Source organism: Laetiporus sulphureus (genome assembly GCF_001632365.1).
Source record: "Laetiporus sulphureus 93-53 unplaced genomic scaffold LAESUscaffold_72, whole genome shotgun sequence".
In the NCBI taxonomy this organism is placed as follows: Eukaryota; Fungi; Basidiomycota; class Agaricomycetes; order Polyporales; family Laetiporaceae; genus Laetiporus; species Laetiporus sulphureus.
This window is the reverse complement of record NW_024468581.1, coordinates 33,743-54,466: the sequence shown is the minus strand read 5'-3', so window position 1 is coordinate 54,466 and position 20,724 is coordinate 33,743. Positions and strand designations below refer to the sequence as shown.

The 20,724-nt window shown below is 52.9% G+C and overlaps 8 protein-coding genes across 8 annotated transcripts; 3 read left to right on the top strand and 5 right to left on the bottom strand.

Annotated features, from left to right (window-relative positions):
• Positions 1–349: 349 nt before the first annotated feature.
• LAESUDRAFT_764277 (uncharacterized protein) lies at positions 350–1,020 on the top strand (the record flags this gene model as incomplete). Its single annotated transcript, XM_040913414.1, has 5 exons — positions 350–486; positions 537–633; positions 690–734; positions 790–883; positions 950–1,020. 5 exons carry the CDS (start codon positions 350–352, stop codon positions 1,018–1,020), a joined length of 444 nt encoding a protein of 147 aa, XP_040758562.1.
• Positions 1,021–1,183: 163 nt separating this feature from the next.
• LAESUDRAFT_739446 (cytochrome P450) lies at positions 1,184–5,082 on the bottom strand (the record flags this gene model as incomplete). The annotated part of the gene is made up of 13 exons (XM_040911006.1): positions 1,184–1,386; positions 1,446–1,474; positions 3,003–3,035; positions 3,092–3,331; positions 3,386–3,415; positions 3,469–3,663; positions 3,727–3,815; positions 3,900–4,095; positions 4,159–4,331; positions 4,410–4,547; positions 4,636–4,746; positions 4,800–4,851; positions 4,946–5,082. 13 exons carry the CDS (start codon positions 5,080–5,082, stop codon positions 1,184–1,186), a joined length of 1,626 nt encoding a protein of 541 aa, XP_040758561.1.
• A 307-nt stretch (positions 5,083–5,389) lies between these two features.
• Positions 5,390–6,842, bottom strand: LAESUDRAFT_739445 (actin-like ATPase domain-containing protein; the record flags this gene model as incomplete). Its single annotated transcript, XM_040911005.1, has 8 exons — positions 5,390–5,437; positions 5,504–5,516; positions 5,570–6,092; positions 6,147–6,201; positions 6,296–6,329; positions 6,366–6,475; positions 6,544–6,775; positions 6,817–6,842. The coding sequence occupies 8 exons, from the start codon at positions 6,840–6,842 to the stop codon at positions 5,390–5,392; spliced, it is 1,041 nt and encodes a 346-aa protein (XP_040758560.1).
• A 656-nt stretch (positions 6,843–7,498) lies between these two features.
• Positions 7,499–8,888, bottom strand: LAESUDRAFT_764274 (Rho GTPase activation protein; the record flags this gene model as incomplete). The annotated part of the gene is made up of 4 exons (XM_040913413.1): positions 7,499–7,612; positions 7,672–7,758; positions 7,816–7,968; positions 8,283–8,888. The coding sequence occupies 4 exons, from the start codon at positions 8,886–8,888 to the stop codon at positions 7,499–7,501; spliced, it is 960 nt and encodes a 319-aa protein (XP_040758559.1).
• Positions 8,889–9,615: 727 nt separating this feature from the next.
• Positions 9,616–12,420, top strand: LAESUDRAFT_665208 (Rho GTPase activation protein; the record flags this gene model as incomplete). Its single annotated transcript, XM_040905173.1, has 9 exons — positions 9,616–9,772; positions 9,838–9,971; positions 10,027–10,707; positions 10,778–10,930; positions 10,984–11,139; positions 11,200–11,304; positions 11,361–12,076; positions 12,137–12,263; positions 12,325–12,420. The coding sequence occupies 9 exons, from the start codon at positions 9,616–9,618 to the stop codon at positions 12,418–12,420; spliced, it is 2,325 nt and encodes a 774-aa protein (XP_040758558.1).
• A 626-nt stretch (positions 12,421–13,046) lies between these two features.
• LAESUDRAFT_764272 (uncharacterized protein) lies at positions 13,047–14,260 on the bottom strand (the record flags this gene model as incomplete). The annotated part of the gene is made up of 4 exons (XM_040913412.1): positions 13,047–13,192; positions 13,253–13,280; positions 13,339–13,497; positions 13,556–14,260. The coding sequence occupies 4 exons, from the start codon at positions 14,258–14,260 to the stop codon at positions 13,047–13,049; spliced, it is 1,038 nt and encodes a 345-aa protein (XP_040758557.1).
• Positions 14,261–14,679: 419 nt separating this feature from the next.
• On the bottom strand, positions 14,680–17,326 carry LAESUDRAFT_816283 (uncharacterized protein). The gene is made up of 3 exons (XM_040914763.1): positions 16,086–17,326; positions 15,689–16,035; positions 14,680–15,636 (listed from the first exon to the last, which is right to left on the bottom strand). Exons 1-3 carry the CDS (start codon positions 16,968–16,970, stop codon positions 14,751–14,753), a joined length of 2,118 nt encoding a protein of 705 aa, XP_040758556.1. The 5' UTR covers positions 16,971–17,326; the 3' UTR covers positions 14,680–14,750.
• Positions 17,327–18,242: 916 nt separating this feature from the next.
• Positions 18,243–19,919, top strand: LAESUDRAFT_764270 (uncharacterized protein; the record flags this gene model as incomplete). Its single annotated transcript, XM_040913411.1, has 4 exons — positions 18,243–18,326; positions 18,404–18,867; positions 18,919–19,183; positions 19,242–19,919. 4 exons carry the CDS (start codon positions 18,243–18,245, stop codon positions 19,917–19,919), a joined length of 1,491 nt encoding a protein of 496 aa, XP_040758555.1.
• Positions 19,920–20,724: the final 805 nt, after the last annotated feature.

Here is a 20,724-nt window from a genome sequence, read left to right as displayed (position 1 = left end):
ATGAGGGAGGATCCGACGTAGATGCGGACCACGTACAAGCCACAAGGATCACCAAAAGAGAGCAAGAGGATGGAGCAGGACGGTCACTGGGGCAGATGACAATCTGAGGGAGATGCTCGGGGAAAAGCTGGTGGCGATTCGGAACGATCAGCAAGTCACACCGTGACAGACGTGTGTCTCTGAGGAACATGTGATAACGACATTCACCCGCCCATGGTGGACTGCCTCGTCCAACTGACCACCCACCAACTGCAGCAACCCGTCTGCTGTTCTGCAGCCTCACGCTGACTCGTGTTCGCCTCACCTAGAACAGGCGGCAAGACAGTCCTTCACTGATCTCTTCCACATCATGTCGCTTTCGAACCACACGCTGAGACAGCTCAAGTTCATCGTCCCAGGAGGACTGGCTACTTTCTATTATGTCGGTAACCATCTCAGGTTCTGGCAGGTTGTCACTGGACAAGTCTCCGTAGACGGTTGGGGGAGGTGCGCTCAGTTCGAAAAACAAGGCGTGTTGGTCTCATATGCATTAACAGACTCGCTACGATAGCATGCCTGGCTAATGGACTGCTCACAATCTCCTTGTTCATGTACATTATGTCTCTGCCATTACTCAGGGGAGAACAGCCCGATGTATGTTCTTCCGTCCAATATATTCTGTGAAGAGTTCATTTACGTGCATCGGATAGTACCGTCGCTGGAGAGAGTCCGGCGTGCTATCTACTGTTATACCGGTATTTCTTCCGCTTCTTCATATTGTAGCGATCCCTGAAGCCCTCGCTTGCACAGATATTGACTTTCTCCATTATCACCGGATGGCCATTACTTTCCTATACTCTAGGCCGTTGGACAGGCCTCGGTCTCATCGAAGGCGTGATAGCAGGTGCGGTTGTGCTTCACTGCCATTTCTTCATCTTGCTCAACCTTTCCTCTCCATTACAATTCACAGCCTCCAGCCTATATGCTCTTACTTTCGGCCTCCTGGGCCTCATACCCGCTCCCAGAGTTTCGCGAAGATAATCTCCAATATAGAATACATGTCGTGAAATATCTATTTTCTTGCAGACGGTCCATCTTCACTTCCTTTTTCTTGTCCTCTCGTCGCAGTCGTGTGATTGCGTTGCACTCCACATAATAGCATATCGTAATTCTCACCTGGTTCCCATTCATCATTGAATATATCTTACAATCGCAATGTACAAGAATCTCCATTATGCTCTGTATCATCGTCACAATATATCCTGCACCAGCCCCCTCGCATCGGCAACTCCGCATGGTCGCTCTCTCTCCCCACAGAGGAATATCGCACCGGCGCGGCGTTCCACATGATCGGCGTGTCCGTCTGCTCGAATGTAAAGGTCGAGAGGAGAATTAATAGCAGGACCTCTGCGGATAGTCATTTGTGAGTAATGGTAAAGATGGGCATTTGAACTGGTTAACCTGACTCATTTCTAGTTCAACGAACTTGAACCCACTGGGAGAGCGAGAGGGCCTTAATCAGATGAACGCCTCCCGCACCGTCTGATCCCACCGCCGCAAACTTTCATCCAATCGATGATAGTTTTGTGAGTGGCTAGTCGATTGAGCTATCATCTGGTCCTCTGGCAACCTGTCGGTCTCAGACACCTGCATATTCGCCCTCACTTCACCAACCATCAGCGCGTTCCCATAAAACATCTGCAAAGTACGCACGGCACACACTCATGATATTCTTCCGGGCCCAGATCGAAGACGTAGGGCACCAACTCGCGCAGCAGGCGGATTCGATCGTGAGAGGATCTGTTAGAGAGTAGCCAAGTCCTCCTTGTGCGATGAGCTCCAGCGCACAGGGCCTTAACCACTCAAGGACGTCGGGCTCACATGGCCCGTATTAAACACGAGAGGCGAGCGCGTGGCGGAGCTGCCATTTTGCTACCATCAGCGTGACTGGGCGCATCGCATTGGCGAATTACCTTGTACGTGACATAGTAGAATGTAGGCATCATCTTGCGCATGTGCGCCACAGAAAACACGGGGTTCAGCATCTTCCGCTGCCACCGTTGACATTGGCCTACGAAGCCACAGTAGGGTCAAGTATGCATGCCCCAAGAATGACGATCATATCCAGAATTGAAATGAGCCCTGGCCCGAAAATAAGGAGGTTGGTTCTGACATCCACTTAATCGAGTAGAGTGCCTTCGGGTCGTAGACATAGAGCGGCGATTGCTTCGAGCGTGATCTGGCGTGTCAGTGCACTCTGCTCCGTGAGTATGGATGCTACTCCACACGGCGAATAGGACTTGCATATCTTGACAACAGGCCGAGAACCTTGAGCCATGCTTCATTGAAATGCCGAGCGGTGGCGGCTCAAGAATTTGGTAAGGTTTTCTGCGAATTGCTCTTAGTATTCTGAACAAGCATATTACCAAAGCGCGGAGTCTCACCCGTCCATAATGACTGCCGAGGAGGGCCTGGGATGTTATCCAGAGGACTCTTCGATCTCAGCTTGCCCTTAGAACATCGATACGCAGTGATGGGGCTAGTAGTGAAGATGAAACTGTTCTGATAGACGAACATCGGTGTACCATGAAGAATACAAACAGAGAGTAACCTGGATAGCATTTGCAATCGTATTCTAAATTTCTCTGACGGTATGTGATTATTAGAGTTGGAAATTCACATCTCTGCACCATCAATTCAGCCATGCAGCCCTGATAATTCTAACATGTTTCGCCTTCCAATCGCTGCACTATCAGTGGAAGTTCCACATAGTTGCTGTCCTTGCCCACGGTGGGATAGATCGCACTCGCAACATTCCAGAAGATGTGCTTTTGAGATGGCGCAAACGAGAACCTCGTCAAGAGAACCGCCAACGAAGCCTCTGATAACTTAATTAGTCAGCGCCATGCATGTATTATGATGGCAGTTTCAACCCGACGTACTGATCTGTACTTCGGCATACTTGAACCCACTATGAGGCTCATGAGTGTAAGTTCTAGGTTATTGCGAAATGCAACACTCACATGCAGGACCTTGGTCTACCAGCGAATGTCATTCTAACAGGACGTGATCATGGGTCGATGGTGCTTCACTGAAACGAGCTCAAACATACAAATTCGCATACATTCCAGGGATGCTGATATCTTCATCAGACATGGTCGAGGACTCTCTTGACAACCAGCGTTCGGGCTTGAACTCCAGGGAGTCATCCCCCCACACGTCCTTGTTCGTATTGGATCCGAGCACGCCGATGATAATCTTCGTTCCTTTTGCAATAGGCAATTCACGTAAAAGTGTTCCATCGATCCCGCGAACAGGCTTTGAAAGGGGAAGGACAGTGTCCGCCAAGGCACTAGTGAAGGATAACAATTCAACACGGAATAATGTGGCAAAGGGTTGCACGTACTCCCGCATGGCGAGTGGGGCAATCGGGTCACTATCGGTACCATGAGACGTGTCGTAGTATCATGAGATCTACATCGCACATACAGTCGCAAGTGTTCCCGGTACACGCCGTTGAGAAGGGGTAATTGCATAAGCGTATCATATGGCAAGTCTTCACCGTTACTGGCCTCGAGAATTTCGCTACGAAGCTTCTCCTGCAAGTCTTTCCTGTGAGCGAGGTACTCCAATACCGTTCCTGTCGTGTTGGACGTAGTCTCCATCCCTGCAATCACCAGCGCACTGAGACGGACTCAGGTCAGTCAGTCAGTCGGCCAGTCTGAACACGTTGCACAAGATACCTACATGATCTGTGCGATTTCCTCCTCCTCGGGCACCTTGTAGTCCTCTGATTCCTCCAAGTGAGCCTTCACTAAGACAGCGATATATGAGCTCTTGCCAGCCGTTTACAAACTGGACGTACTCAATGTGTCAATGATGCTCTGGTGGTCATGGTCGCTGCTTGAAGCGTTTGTGACTTCGCCCTGCAGCCTTGATTTATTCGCGTTGAAGATCTCCTCCGCCATGCTGTCCAATGTGTCCATGATATGAAGCATGTTCCTCATCGGTCGATATGGAAGCATATCCAGGACCTTTCGCCATACGGCTGGAGGTGCTAAGGGAGTAAATATCGGCAGCAAGTATTGTAGCCAGCTGAGCTCCGTCATTGCCGCTCTATCACCAATAGATAGTGAGCATTGATAAGAACGCAGTATCAGAGCTGGCCGAGTAACTGACAATAGAGTTTTCACAGCGGTTGCATATTTGTTGGGTCTTTCTTCGAGAAGCATGTCTAATGAATGGGCCATACCACCCTTGCCTATCATCTGAAGGGAGGCACGTCCAAGCCAGTGCAGCATATCAGCCTCCTGGGGTTTCGCACTGATGCGAGAGCCGACTGCATCACAAAGCTGTCAAATATTCAATTCATCAGCAGTGAATATGCGCGATGAAATATAGAACCGCGCCATGTCCGGATGTGGACGAACCTTGTGCATAGTCTCATAAATTGCCGGCAGCATCGTATGCAAGCGGTTCGTCGAGAACGCCGGATTCAGCAGCTTGCGCTGTCTACGGTGTTGCTCTCCTGTCGGTGATCCATGAGAATTATGGAATAGACACCGTCCCTCCGTGTATTAACCTTGTGCACTTCCTAAGCTGGGGCCAATGATGAGCGCAAGTGCCCTGCCCGACATTGAGCAAGTAGTATGAAACATGCCTCGTGAAGGCTCGCCTGAGAATGCCATCCCACTGGTCGTATAGAGCCTGGTCCTTCACAAACATGGCCTGCAGTGCGAGTGGATCGGCTACATACAATGCCGAGCTCTGATGTGGAGTTCATCTTGTAAGTCCTTACAAAGGGAAGTTACAATACGTACGCCAAAAGGGCCGCTGAGTCGCACGACGGGACTGTAGTTTAGTGCAACATCCCTCTAAAAATTCAAACCGTAGCGATTGAAGTATTGACCCAGATTCCTGAGGGAAGTATGGGATGATCTGTGCCTGCTTAGATATCAACGTCAACAGCGCACCGGTCAGAAACGACTTCGAAGGAGGACCAGGAACATTGCGCAGCGGATCCTTGCTAAACAACCAGCGGATCAGCCTCCATGATAACCATGTCGCAGCCAGAAGCAATAGACTATGTAGGAGGGAGGGCATGTCGATATTCACTGAGCGCAAAGGACACTCACCCGTTTCGCTGGCATATTGCACAGCATATATATCCTGGCCGCAATCGGGTATCTAAAACGACTCGTCCCGTTGCTTAGCATATGGGCAGACGTAAGCCACCATTCATCGACGCACGATCTCGGGGCGATATCATAGCTGACCGCTGAACGGCCAAGCGTATCCACTGAGAAAAAAGAAACCGCGGACTATCTGCATCATTGCGTTCGCTTCTAAATGGCAATAAGAAGATCTTCGATGCTGCTTATTCATGATTGAATAGAACGTTAACTGCCAATCACTGCCAGAATGCATTTTCCAGGACACATTCCTTCGCCATCTCAAGCTAGAAATAGTTTCATCAGGACTCAGTCTTCCACGAGCCTATACAAGGAAGATCGTCTTCACTCACCTGCTCCTCCGTCCTACACAGCAAAACCTTATTAGTATCCTTCTTTCTTCCCATCTCCACCACCACCACAGCGTTCCTGTCCCTGACGTTATCATTCGCATGTCTGTAAGCTTGAATCCCAAGCACGCCGCATTCCGCGCTACCTCCTCTCTCAACTCCGCACTCTTCTCCCTGATCCCACCCGAGAACACCAGTGCATCCACTTCCCCCCCAAGCCTGACGAAGTACGCCCCTACCGAAACGGTGATCCGATCCGTAAACAGGTCGAACGCTAGTTTCCACTTCGCATCGTCCTCCCAGTCATCCAGCACATGTCCGTCGCCCTGTGCGCGTGCCTCCTTCATTCGTAGGACGACCTCGTCGAAGTCTGCTGTCTCCGTTAGAGCATGCCAGCCACTTTCGGTATTGAGGATGGACTCTGCTTCGGTAATGTGCACGTCAATTGCTGCGCTTGGATCGTGCGTGACACGCCCTGCGCGGTGGAACACGAGTGAAGCGTCAACTGCACCGCTGCGTGTCGCTCCAGTGAGAGGCGTAAGGCCCATGGTAGTGTCCACCAAGCACCCGTTTTGGATCGCGCAGGCAGATGCTCCAGAACCGAGGTGCGTAATTATCAGATTGAGAGACGATGCGGGCCGTTAACAGTGGCATGAGTTGCCCGTGTGCACGTACAGCAGGGAATATGTACCTTCTGTGGACTGATTCCAAAATGTATGCATCTAGCATAAGAGTGATGTTCAATAAACGTGACGCAGGTGGCTAGCAAATGACTTACAAGTCCGTGAAAGCCACATTTCTTAAGCCCTCGCTTCCGAGCAACCTCCGGCTTCATCGCATAACTCGCAATACGGAGGGGATGGACCGATGAAAAGATGTGTCGAAATATGCAATAGACTTCGACCTCGGCAACGCCTTGATGCAGATCTGCATGACGGGAAGTGCTGCCCCGTTGTGACTAATGGAAGTGTAAGCCTCATGATACCTTAAAAGCTACATTTTCACTTACGGAGGTGCGAGATCAGTGAGCCTCTCAGTATGACCTCGTTGATAACGACTGGGTCGAAATAGTCTACGCCATGCACTATGCGATGGCATGCATATACAATGGAATTATGCTCAATCTCTGAGTCCGCCTCATTCTCGAGATAATGAGCGAACGGGGCAGCGTGATCACCGATCCCGTCAATCTTCTCTTTCTTCGCCTCACGCCCTTCTTGGTGGGAAGCATGTTCGAAGGTGAAAGATGTTGGTAAGGAGGGTATATTGGTGATACTGGAAGTGAGAAGAAGTATTGACAACTGCGTGCTACAAACCTTTGAAATAAGCGCCAGAACGGCATCGCTACCATCAGAATGAGCAGAGCCTCGGCCAACGACCCAACGCGACAGCCATGGTGAATGCTTTGGATTCAGGACGTGTTGGACGACCTGGCGAATGGGGCGAGTTCGTTTGATCGGAAGGACATTTTATTTACGGGCGCTCGGAATGCTCTGAGAAGATTAGACAACCACTCCGAGGTACGTCAGGACTTGCTTCGCGCTCCTGATCAGTGTCGCAATCATACGAGCCAAGTAGATAGGCTAATATTTTCGCAGCAGCGTCAGCGCATTAATATCGGATGAGAAGACTACGACACTTCTTCTTTCCTGTGAATCGCGAGCATTACCGGGCCAAAGCCAGGGTGAACGACAACTCGAGCCTCGTTCTTGACGAGAAGAAGAATCCGCACCTCAGGGTCTCTGCAGGACACAAAAGGAAGCATCGGCATGCTAAGAACGTCGATCAAGCGAGGCAGCCATGGGACATTCAACTGCTCAGGCGCTAACCAGTGCAGTCTTGCATACTACGGCCAAATCGGTCTCAGCAAATTTCAACCATTTATTCATACATGCACACTGCACGAAAGTTAAGTCCATTGTGTTCTGCGCCAAAGCTGCTCTCACCTTATCCTACACGCCTCAACTGCACGCCATCGCTCCTTGCGCACCATGAACCTCAGCCGCTAGATAGACGCAACTCAATTGCGAAATCTTCCGAGTGAGGGAGCTGTGACGGCGTTCTTCCAAGCTCATTCAAGATTCGCCGCAGAACCCCGTCGTCGTCCGCTGCCTTTATTAGACACCCCCCTTTCAGCAGACCTCAAACGGCGAATGCAAGTTCGCACTCACCACGGCATCGTAGTGCTGCTGTAGCAATCGCTGGTTGTTGTACAATTCGTTCACTGTTATCTTATAACGATATCGCCCTCCGGAGCGCTTGACTGACAGAAAGCATCAACATGGGCGCTACGCATGTGTATGAGATCGACAGACCTGTGCGGAGTCGAAATCATCGACGTCACACAGCTTGTACAAGAACGCATCTGTGCGTTTCTGGTTATTGTCGACAAATGGCTTCGGCTTTGCCATGTACCAGTCGTTTTCGTACGATGGCTCCGCCGCTAAGCTTGTCAACAGATTCGCAATCTGCAGGAGGTCGTCAAAGCTTATCCGGCATGGTGAATATCGCGCTAACGTAAAGCGTCAAGGTCCGTTGGGGATGGCTTGGCGGTACGCCCTGAATCAGTTGGTATGCTTGCGCTGTGATAATTGCGGGAATTATGAAACGCGCAAAAAAAGAAACTGGCAAGCAGAGCAGCAATGGAACGATCGCTAGCGTCAGGATATTGCCGCTGGGCAGTTGTAGGTTGTTACGATCCACGTGGTGCTTCAGGAGATACTTTACTTAGTCGTGCGAAGAGCTTGATTTGCTTGCAAATCCATCGCAACCCGTAAGATACTTGGTCGATAGATTGGATGATACCGGACAGAAATCCCTCGGCGATGGAGGTCAGCATGGTCAAGCGTTGTGCAATAATGGCCTGCACGTTCGAATCCTCTGCCGCGACATCTGCCGATACCTCGTGCGGAATCCCAGCTTGAGAACCAGCATCGAGCTCAATCTGAGCGACCATCTGAGCGTATACCTTCACCGGATCAATTTCAACATTCAGCTGGTCATGTGCCACCAGGTGACTGATGCGCTCGGCGAGAACTCTCTTGAGGTAATCGTGCGGGGAAGCACGGCGGGAATAGACGGTCAGCGCGCGCGACACAGGGGTATTCGTGTGCAGGAACTCGGTGAGCTCTGTGGTGAATCCAATCCTCGACGCGAGCAGCGCTTGTATCATGGACAGGAGCAAAAGTTCATCTTCGCTGGCGTGATTGCTGACGTACAGAGAGAACATGACTGTCTGGAGAAATGAGTCGATGCTGCGCGATCCGACAACCTCGCAGAGGGTTGCTGTGAATTCGGGATCATGGCGTAAGACACCGAATAGCTTGGAGTACAAAACCAGTGTCTCCTTGTCAATGCTGTGTTCTGGGGCGGAACTTGACGTGGCCATCTTGAAAATGGAGAGAACTGGTTCGGGAGGGAGCTTGAGATGGCATCCTGAGGATGGTCCACGATTTTATGCCGCAGCTTTTGAATGATGATATATCTGATCTTGCACAGCCATCATGATGTTGTTGCTGCCATACCCACAAAGCAGCACCATCTTTGATGAAACGCGATCTCTTTACCAAAATGCTGTTGATGTAGAATGAGCTCTGCGCGGGAGTGCTCACGGCGGCGGCAGTTCGCCGCGCTAGCTGCGGTGGGAGCGGGAAGAGAGAAGGAGATGCATTTTTATACGCCTTTGCGATGCTTGGACACAGACACCGTCAGACCGCAGCATGGTCTGCGACAGAAAGCAACCCGCAGAGTGTGGCGTGCCGTAAGCTCGTCCCGGCCACATTCCGGCACTCCCGGCGGAAAAAGTAGTATTTTCTTATCACTGTCCGGGACTCCGGCCGGTATCGCTAAGGAAACAATAATACCTTGCCGGGACTCTATAGGAAATTGCCGAAAGGGAGTAAACACCGTCCGCGTCCGTGTCGCAGTTCTCTCAACTACTCATAATCCGAGGACCCTCTCTCCCGCCACTGTTCACGACATCGACCACGTTCATTCGTTCCAAGTAGGCTTGCATCGGCGACAACTGGTTTCCTCGCCTTGCCTCCCTTCTGCGCACACCTTCCGCGACCGCCACCAACACCATACCAGTTCCCCCGTTGATACCACACACAAACATGTCGTCCTATTCGGATCTTGCAACTTCACCCCAGTCTCCAAGCGGCATGTCTTCAAGACGGCTCACGAACAGGAATACGAACCGTTACAGCGTCACCGCGCTGTTTAGTATGGCCGCCGAGCAGGATGTCGAAGTAGAGGATGAGCTGGGCCGAGGTGGGTTCCGAGACTGGCATTTCCATGCCCGAGTATGCTTAAGCGTCGTATCTGTATGCGACTAGCACAAAAGCGGCTTAGGGAACTTAAAGCTCGTATCTCTTCCCAGTCAAAGCGTAACTTCGTGCTCGAACGCGATGTCCGCTTCCTCGACTCTCGGATCGGCCTGCTCATTCAGAATCGGATGGCGCTCGATGAGGTCCGTCCATCTCATGCTGTGTTATGCTGAGCCACGGATCAATACTATCTGACAGCAAAACGAAGTGGAGAAGCATCTAGAAGAAGTTGATGCAACTGAAGGGCATTATCCTGACGACCGCAAGCTCCAACAGTATTCCAACCTCTTCTTCCTCCTGCAGTCCGAGCCTCGACATATCGCAAACCTGTGTCGGCTCGTCAGTTTGACCGAGATTGATACCCTCCTACAGACGGTCATGTTCACGCTATACGGAAATCAGTACGAAAGCCGCGAAGAACATCTGCTATTGACCATGTTCCAGTCCGTCCTATCCTCCCAATTCGAAACCGCCACTGAGTTCGGCTCCCTTCTCCGCGCCAACACGCCCGTATCACGCATGATGACAACATATACTCGCCGCGGGCCTGGTCAGAGCTACCTCAAGAGCGTGCTTGCCGAGCGCATCAACAGTCTCATTGAGCACAAGGACCTCAACCTGGAGATCAACCCGGTCAAGGTATACGAACAGATGATTGCCCAGATTGAGGAGGAGACTGGTTCTCTTCCTTCAAATCTCCCTCGAGGGGTGCCACCGGAGACCGCGAGCGCGAACGCGGATGTGCAGACTATCATCGCTCCGCGCTTGACCATGCTCATGGAGATTGCGAATAGCTTCCTCGTTACCATCATCGACAGCATGGAGAGTGTTCCGTATGGGATCCGGTGGATCTGTAAGCAGATCAGGAGCCTCACACGAGTGGGTGGATTCTCCATCAGGATCGTCGTCTTCGAGCGCTGACATGGTAACTGCGTTGCTTCTTACTCAGAGGAAATACCCTGAAGCGACAGATTATGCTATATGCTCTCTGATTGGTGGTTTCTTCTTCCTTCGTTTCATCAACCCGGCTATAGTCACCCCTCAGGCGTACATGCTTGTGGAGGGCGTCCCAGCGAAGTTCCCGCGAAGAACACTGACTCTTGTAGGATTATCCGATTTCATATATGGGTAAATCTCTGATCATATGCTGCGTAGATCGCGAAGATGCTACAGAACCTCGCTAACAAGCCATCATATGCGAAGGAGGCGTATATGATAACTCTCAACCCGTTCGTGGAGAACAACAAGGCACGAATCAACCAGTTCCTCAACAACCTCTGTGAAGTCGGAGACTTCTATGACACACTTGAGGTACGGACCCATGTCCTTGTCAGAAGATTGACCGTTGCTCAACCGGCATTGGCATGTTAGATGGACCAATATATGGCTTTGTCGAAGAAGGACCTGGTAATCAACATCACACTTAACGAATTGTACAACACGCACTCCTTAATCCTCCAACACATTGAGGTCCTTGTACGTCTACTTTGCAGTTCATGCGAATTGCGGGTATTTGACCTGCCGTCTTCTAGGCGCCCCACGACAAGCAACATCTCCGCATACTCACCGATGACCTTGGTCAAGCACCGCCCCAGGTTCCTCGAAAGGAGAACCGCGCCATCGAGCTGCAGTTGTACAGCCGATGGGAGACACCTATTCAGGACATCCAGAGTGCGCTCATGGACTCTGTATCAACAACAGATATGCTCTACATGGAGACAAAGTCCAATCTCGTCCAGTTGATCCGGTCTCTCCCTCCGACAAATGACAAGAAGCCGCACAACCTCGCCGCGATCGCTGAGCGCGCAGCGACGACCAAGGACGCAACGCTCGTGCGGAAGGGCATCAAAGTGAAGGAGATGCTGCGCGAATTGGAGGAGTACAGGATCATCGACCGCGCGGACGGGTACAAGCTCATGCAGGAGGAGGTCGCGGCGGAGCTCGTGCACCTGGGCAACCTGCGCGAGAAGGTGGTGCTCGAGACCAAGTCGCTCGAGGCGGTGTACAAGACGATTTGCGACCACAACAACTATCTCCGCACGCAGCTCGAGCAGTACAAGGCATACCTGCAGAACGTCCGCCTCACTGCAACGAAGGATAAGGGCGCGACGACGGGCGTGGGCGTCGTCACCGTTGGAGGGAAGGAGAAGAAGCCGGCGAAACCTGTGGTTCATGGGCCCTATCGCTTCACGCACGCGCAGTTGGAAAAGGAGGGTATCATCGTCGAGAGCAATGTGCCCGACAACAGGTATGTTGGCTCTCACGTGCATTAGTGTCCTTTGTCTCATGCAGCTCCGACTCGCGACAGGCGACCCAACATCTACTTCAACTTCACCTCTCCTACGCCTGGTACTTTCATAATTGCGCTGCACTACAAGGGTCGTGAGAAGGCCATCCTGGAGATGGATCTCAACATAGATGACCTTCTGGAGAAGGTCGGTTTATCCCCTTCCCAGCTTGCGTTCAAAGCTAACATTCATTCCTGCTCATATCTAGCAAAAAGACAATAAGCACCTGCTAGACCTGGAATACGTGCAGCTCAACGTGCCGAAAGTGCTCGGCCTCCTGAACAAGATCTTCACGAAACGATGACTGCGGACGACGCACATCCCGGCGCACCCCCTTCGTTCCGCGCCGCGTCTCACGTCCCTCCATTATTGTTGTATTTATGACGACCCTTCACGCCTCGTGTACGCACCTAATTCGCCTCCTCCTCCGCCGTCCGCGCTGCCCGCCTCTCCTTATTCTCTCTATATTTCCTTCCGGTCTCTGAGTGGTCTCTCTGTTTGAGTACTCGTGTCTCCCTGTTTCTGCTCTTTATACCTCTTTTTATCGCATGCGCAATGCGGCTCGTGTATATCGCCTCACTCTTTATAGGATGTATTATCGGTACCCTCTGTATGCCCGTCGCTGAACCATAATTCTGTTGTTGCAATGGCAGCTAATCTAGACATCGTTCCGGTTCCGTACCTTGAGGAGCGATCGCCTGCAAGTAATATAATGAACTTTAGAATTGGACGTTGAACCTTGCTCCCAAACTCTCGTCCGCATCAATGTGTTCTGAACGCCTCTACAAGATCAGTACAACGGTTGCACAATACTAGTACAGGTATATATATATCTGCATTGGAAAACATATGAAATTGAATTGTCCTTATATTCAACCAGCGACCAAATGCAAACAACATGCCCGCCGCGTCTTCGCGTGCTGATGTGTGCTAAAAGGTCTGTGAGGGCCAATCGGGCAGACTGGTTAGCGCAGCATTGATAGCCTCGCGGACGCGTCGCTTAGATGCGAGGTCTCCGGATTGTCTGTACCCGCTGAAGACCTCTTGGAACTGGAAGGCTGATGCAGCTACTGAGTCTGGTGAGAGAAACACGGTTCAGTCAGAATAAATGGCGTGCCAGATTGCTGAGTGCTTACCATGATTCGACTCTGCCTCCTTTGCGAGCTGCAAAGTACGCTTATGAGCATACCAATAAAGCAGAATCAATCAGTCACGCGCTCACACTTTCTAGCCGAGCCATCTCCTGCGCCTGCCCACCATACATTCCACCATAGCCCCCGCCGCCAAAAAGCCCCGCACCTCCAAGAGACCGCCCACGCGCCTCCACCTCGCGCTTCCGTGCGCCCCATGCCTCCCTTAGCGCCTCAAAGCAATTCTGCGCCTGTCAAAAAGTCATCAGCCTCACAGCATCGGCATCTGCGGAGATAGACAGCACGTACCTGCTTCCATGCATACACATCCCAGCTGTCCAGCTCTACTTTGTGCTGCTGGACGTACTCCCGCGGATGGGGTGGCCGATAGCCGCCGGTCCCAGCGCTGGAATTCTGCTGCCCGAATGCCTGGCCGGCCTGCGCATAAGGGTCAAACTCGGCGAGGTACGGCGCGCCCTGCTGCTGCGGCTGTTGTTGCGGTTGGGGATAGTAGGCCGGCTGGTATCCAGTGTTCGCGCCGAATTGAGATGGATAGTCCGTGTATTGTTGCTGTGGCGGCTGCTGCTGCTGCTGCTGCTGCTGGGGCATGCCTGTGTATGCCCCCGGCCCGTTCACCTGCGCTGCGAGCTGCTGCCCGAATGAGCTCGAGGGCTGGAATCCCGGCCGACCCGTCATCTGCGGACTCTGCACAGCAGGAACACCGTAGCCCTGCTGGGGCTGTGTGTATCCTCCGCCTCCAGTCCACCCGGTCTGTTGTGGCTGCATCTGGGGCTGCTGTAATCCACCATTGTATCCTGTCGGGAGGCCCTGCCCTGGATAGCCAGTTGGATTGGGTGCAGGACTCGAGCCGGAGGGCTTGTTCAGCCAGGAAGTGTATTGGCCGGAGGTGGGGTCGTCGTCGCCTGTGATGTCTGGGTAGCGCGAGAGGGCGTTGGCGGGATGATCGATGAAGGGATTGTTGGAGAATTCGGCGGGCGGTTGTGCAGAATACATGGTCGTAGTCGCAGATCACTCTCTGGGCAACGCCGAGCGAATAGATGGTACTTTAAAATGCGGATGAATAAACGGGAGCCTGCGGAAATGGCGGTGCGGGGGCGACGATGGCCTCCTAATTGGGACAGTCCACCGCGATCACGTGACCGCAATAACTCAAGGGCGCGTCGCGAAGGGACGCGGTGGGTGCATGCCTCGAGATCTTCTTTCGCATCTCCAACTTCATCCGCACTGAAAAGTTTAAACAATATGCTCATTCTGGAAGTAGTTTCTGTACATGGGATTGAACGTCCCGCCTGCTTACCAAGGAACCATCGTTCCTCAGGTTATAATCTAACACAATACAATAGGACAAGAGCGAATGATACAAGGATAGTGGGGATTGCTGCAGCGAGAAACAAAAAAGCCGAAGGAGAGCCAGGTGGCGACCTGTCGCGATACACGCAGTCCGATAACAAAAACAACTCGAGAATTTACCGTTTCCAAGCACTCAGTGATTGAAGCCCGCCTGCCGCATGAGCCTGCGTGCCTTCTTCCGCTCCTGCGCCAGCTGTCGTACTCTCGACCCCTCCCACCCCGAACGCCACGCGTCCGACTGCCACACATCCTTCACCAGCCGTGCGTTCTCCTTCGCCGCACCCACCCGGCCGCGCACCGACTCGGCGAGCCTCCCACCCATCTGCCGCAGCTCCTGGGCCTTCGTCCGCGCCCGCCCGTGCCGGTCCATAACCTGCGCACGCAGCCCATGCGCGATGCCCGTCCAATGCTGCCACCTCGCCGCCGTCTGTCGCCTAATCTCATGCGCAAGCTCACGCAACACATCAACGATATCCTGCAGCTCCCGCACCACGGTCATGCTGACCGCTCGCAGGTCGAAATATTCCGAAACCGAGTCTGCCAGCCGCATGCTCAGCGCATACAGCGGCTCTTCCGCACGCGCGACCGCCTTGCCCTTGCCCTTGCTGTTACCGTGCTCATGCCCGTGTGTCTGCGCGGCGAGCAGCGCAAGGCCCGTCTTGCTGGTGTCGCGGAGCGCGGGCGCCAGCGTGGTGGGTCGGACCATAATGTCCGTCGTGTCCTTGACCTTCCCCGGCCAGCTGACAAGACCGCACCCACAGGCACATTCGTGGGGCGCCTGAGAGACATCGCCAGACGAGGTCGATGCAACCAGAGGCGCAGGCAGCACCGCGAGTGCAAACTCCTTCAGCGACGAAGGCACCAAAGCCGACGACAGCGCCGTCTGACCAGCTAGTGACGCGTTCGCGCTCACAGCGATGTGCCCCACCGGCTGCGATACCCCCGGCTCTGTCGAGATGATCGACGGTCCAAAAGAACGCTTGATCAGATAGCCCAATACCACAGACAATACGGCGAGACTGACGAAAGAAAGTCAGCACGATCAACGTGGAGAGCGGACGGGAGACGCACATCGTCAACGCATGCCTCGACGGGAACGTCTGTGCCGGCTTCCGGTCCGATCTCGCAAACAGCGGTCGCAGGACGCGGGCGACGTATCTCGGAACCGATCGCTCAACCTCTTCCCGCTCGATGACTGTGTAGAACGGTGACAGCCGGGCGACCTTGTTGCGTGGGATGTGCAGCGTCTCCCACTGCTGCTCGGCATCGAATAGCTGGTCGGCCGAATGAGGTACTCCTTCCATGCTGAGCCGCTGCGCCACAACAGGGAGATACAGTGTGTGCTCTGGAAGAGATAAAGGAGGAGCTGGGAGGAAGACGACTGCGAGCGATGGCCTCTCTAACGGAACGCAGCTCGGCTGAAAGAGGATGAAGTCAGGTTCGAGGAGCAAGCGGGATGTGCACCTACCTTGTCACCGTCAGACAGCTCCGTGCGGTCGATCACGGATACGGCGAGGCTCTCGTGGTCCGAGCTCATGAAGCGCACGTATCCGTCGATCAGGCCGACGATCTTCGACGTCAAGACATAATGAGAGCCCTTGGCGGCCTTGTCGAGCAGCTGATCGACGAGAGACCACTTCACGGCTGACGATGCGCCGTACAGGACGACGTAAAAGTCGGGACGCACGTCGTCCTCCGGGACCGCTGGCGTGGCAGGCTCGCCCAGATCTGCAGCCACAGGCGCTGGGCCGCTGTCAGGAGCACTGATCAGGCTAGCGTCTGTCGATACGGTGGGGGCCACGTCAGCTTCAGACGGCGGAGCGACGTCTTCAAACGAGATGTTAAGGGGCTCGTCGCGCGGACTGTTGAGCGGGTCAGGGAATGATAGGCGAAGGTCGCGAGAGTGGACGATGGACGTGTGCGAGCCGCTGAGGGAACTAGAGCCGCGCGAGCCACTGAGGGTGCTCGCCATGCTCTGGTCGAGCGCCTCCCTGACGCGTTGCTCTTCCTCGGGGTCATGCGCCTCGTCGGGGGCCTCTGCGTCGGGAGGAAGTATGTCGTCGCTGCTGAGCGCCACGAGGCGGGTGGTCAGCGCGAGCGGAGCTACGTGTGACTCAACGCCCTCGAGCAATCCCTGCCAGATGTGCACTTCGTCGCGCGAGCTCGCAGCGCTGTTGGTTGATCGTCTGGAAGGCGGTCGGTCGGAACCCAGCTCGCGGTCGCTGTCGAAGCCGACGACCGAGTCAGTGTCTTCCGAGGCTCTGCTACTCGCGACATCCAACCAATCTGAGTCGGACGAGTTCTCAAGCTCTGACAAGGTGTTTGGATCGATGGGTAACGGTCTTGTACGCATGGTCGATAGTATGTCTGCAGGATGTGTGCACGTTGAAAGGGGCAAGCAGGTCTATATGACTGGACGGGTTTGGCGTTGTTTGTAGCTTTGTGAAAGTGCTAATTTGCTTCAAGACGTCCCGGCCGGAGCGTCCTTAATGCACGAGTTCCGGGTGGTCGAGCACGATGATGGGAACAACTTGGTGTCCTCGGCCGCGAGGATATAGTCACCGTTAATTAGCCAGCGTTAATTTACCTATGGAAATCACCAGTAATATATTCAAGAGAGCCGGCTTTGAGAGTAAACTTTGATGGGGAGGAAATTGTGGCTCAAAGTCAATGTTGTCCCAGGTACTGTAAAATTTGTCTGCAATGCTGGCAAACACTTTCTGCCGCTGAAGTAGATTATTGTAGCTATAAACTAGATAAGCCATCTCCGATAATTACCCGGTTAAGCAAGTGGTGGATTTCTCTTCACGCTACGTTTTTTCAATTTACATGAATGAGACCGCCGAAGACGGCCCGGAGATGGTACTCAGTACAAAGACAGATGTGGGGGTGTAGGATGGTCAGAAGGACATGGTCATGATAGTAGAAGGGACCCAATACTGGACAGGTCCGAACGAGTAGAACTTAGAGCTACCCAGGGTCGTGGCCTTCCGGCAGGGCAACTGAGGTTTTTTGGTAGGCATCAGTTTCATCGAGATTAGTGCCAGCACTGCCCAACCTTCCTTGGAGCCCAAGATGATCATGAAGTTGATGAAGGGGGAGAGAGATGGCTGGCAGGTAAAAGTTGGCAACCCTCCCCGGGGATCTGGAGAGGTGAATGGACACATTGGCGGCATGCACTCTCAATGATCCGCGTCGCGAACGACTGGACATCAGAGGCATCTAACGAACCTCTCAAGATCATGTGTTCATGATGTTCGAACAGTTGAGACAAGCTTCAAGAAGTTTCACAGATCTCCGAGTTCGCGAGCCAGTATATACATTGGGTGGCCCTGTCCGCCGATCTAGTGATTAGATTAGATGAACAATAATCAGATAAGATAATATCCAACACGGAAGTGCCGATGCCAGCGCAGTTGAGGCGACCACCGGGTATCCCGCTACAGTCTCCTGCTTGGGAGTTCATTGGTTGATGAACACGCATTCAGCTGACAGCAAAATGTTATTCCGCCTGATAGAGTGAACTCGGAACAGCCACGACGGAGGGTTCCTCCGGTCATCGTATATAACAACTCGAGATAGCTCGCCATTCTGACTCACACTCCTCTTTCCATCACCATGATCCATGGGTCTCACTAGTCTACCTGAAGATGTCCTGCTGGACATAGCCTCGTTCCTATCGGTGTTTGACCTACTCTCGCTGAAGCAAGTGCGTTCTGCCGTTCTGCCTGATATTCCGCATAGTGCTCGATATTACATTATGACTGACTGCGTCACCAATCACAGACCTGTCGCGCTCTGCATGCGTTTGGATCGTCGGATTACTTATGGCACAACTTGGCCGATCAGCTGGAACTACCCCTCGATGTCCCTCCAGGGATCACCATCAAGTCATTGTCGCACGATGAACTGCAACAGATCGTGATCAAGGCCATTCGCTTGGAAGTGAACTGGCGTGAAAGAACGCCCTCGGCAAAGCGCATAACGCCGCTCGTTTGTGACACGGACGAACCATATGTCGACGAAATGCAGTTTTTGCTGGGAGGAAAGTGGCTGTTGACAGCGCAGCGTCATCGTCAGGTGGAACGACGCTGGCACTCGCGAATCGTCTTGTGGTCGCTTGAGGACGTGCAAGACGCCTACCGAGCTGCTACCATTGAGCTGCCCGGCGCATATAGGAGCTCGACATTCGAATTGCAGAAAGGAGGGGAGTCCGTTACGTTAGCAGTCGGCATGAACGATGGAGCAGAGTGAGTCGGAGTGCATACTACTCTTTCGCATCAAGTCTAACCTATGAATAGCGTGATTATAATATACTCCGTCGACCTGCGAGACCGTCCCGAGTTCTCTTACTTTGCTCCTCCTGCACCTTCTCCACTTAGGAGGATATCCCTACCTGGCCATCCCCGTGCCCCGAATATACGCCCCGTAATACATCAACTGGCTATTTCTGAAGGTCGCATCGCTGCAACTGTGGTAGTTCCGGGAGGGAATTGTTCATTGCAATTGTTCGTCGCGGACACGCGGACCATGTTCTCTGGTTGGGTTCACCCCCGATATTTCGAGGTAAGTGATACGAATGCCGTCTTTTCTACACGTATTGTACCCTAACAGCCCAAAACAGTCATTCTCCAATTTGTGGGTACGCTTGTATGAAGGATTTCTGCTTCTACTCGGCACCATGCACTCAAGACTCGGCACCATGCACTCAAGGCTCGTACTCCGAATTTACAATATCCCCACCAAGCGACGTGCTGGTATGCTCCAGCCAATCACAGACAATCACAGCGACGATGAAGACCATCGCTTTGTCGACCTCGGTCCTGTCGTTGCCGAGTTCGAGCAGCCTCTGCGAGCAGACTCGGAGATTCATGACATCAGCCGCGTCTCAGTTCCGTCAGCTTCCTGCCTCTCGGTCATGATCTTTTACTCCTTCCACGACTCTTCCTCCGGCATCGGTCAGGTCACGCGCTTCCGTCTTCCGCCCTCCGCAAGAGAGGATAATGGCGGTGTCTCGGGTGCCACAAGCTACTTCCCCATGCCACCACACGTATCTGCGCAGCTAGCGCAGGTCGGCCCTGGTGGGCGTGCGATTTGGTTAGAGCATAATTGGGAGACGCAAAACAAGAGGATTATGCGGTATCAGCCAAGAAAAGGGGCCAGAGTTGGACTGCTGATACCTTCAGACCCAGCGCTGCCATTCACGCCAAATATCTGCCACTCGCTTGCGTTCGACGAGGTCACGGGGCGGGTTTGCCTAGGGCTATTTAATGGCGATGTCTATGTTTTGGATTTTGTATGAAATTAAATAATGCTGCTCCAGTACGTAGTCGGTGATGACATTGTCTGCTGTACGTTGGTGAGTGTCCATGGGAGGGATAGGTTATCCGTGCACGCTGACTTCTCATCATCTGTATCTAGCAAAGCGCATATAGCGACTGCACTGATACAAGAGAGATTCAGCTAAAGACGAGGTTCAGTACATATAAGCGGTCAACGGGTTTCTGTGGGAACGTCGACGCCGTGCGCTCAAGTTGTGCCGACGAATATCTCTGCCACTGTGAGTACGGTAAATGGCTAGACAGCGACGGTCCTCGACGTACTTCATTTATAGACAGCATATACGGTCGCCTAGGTGAGTGCCGACTTCCAGCGATACTATGGACCGATCAGCGACACGAAGGTTCTGAATGCCTTCACTGGGAATTAAGTAACATCTAATAAGGCTTGGTGGAATCACTTCGAGCTCCAGACCGACGACGCCGCTCGTCTTGCACGGAAGCATAGTGGCACTGCCGGCAGCGTGGAAGCAAACGTTGCCACCATTTCACAAATATTCCATTCGAGGATCCATGGGTGCAAAATGTCACATTAGCCTTCATCAGGCTGTATCATATAGTGTCTTCTATACCCAGTCAGTGCTCTGTACCTGTAAGGTCTTCGTTGCTCGACTTCACCTGTATTGGTGTCCACAGCGGCTGCCAAAGTGATGTATAGCATGAAATAAAATCCCAGACGTACGTAACCGGTGACCATGACTCGTGCATCCGTTACAGGGCTTTACCATATTCTACGCATTTCTACTTATGCATCAGATGCCAGAGACA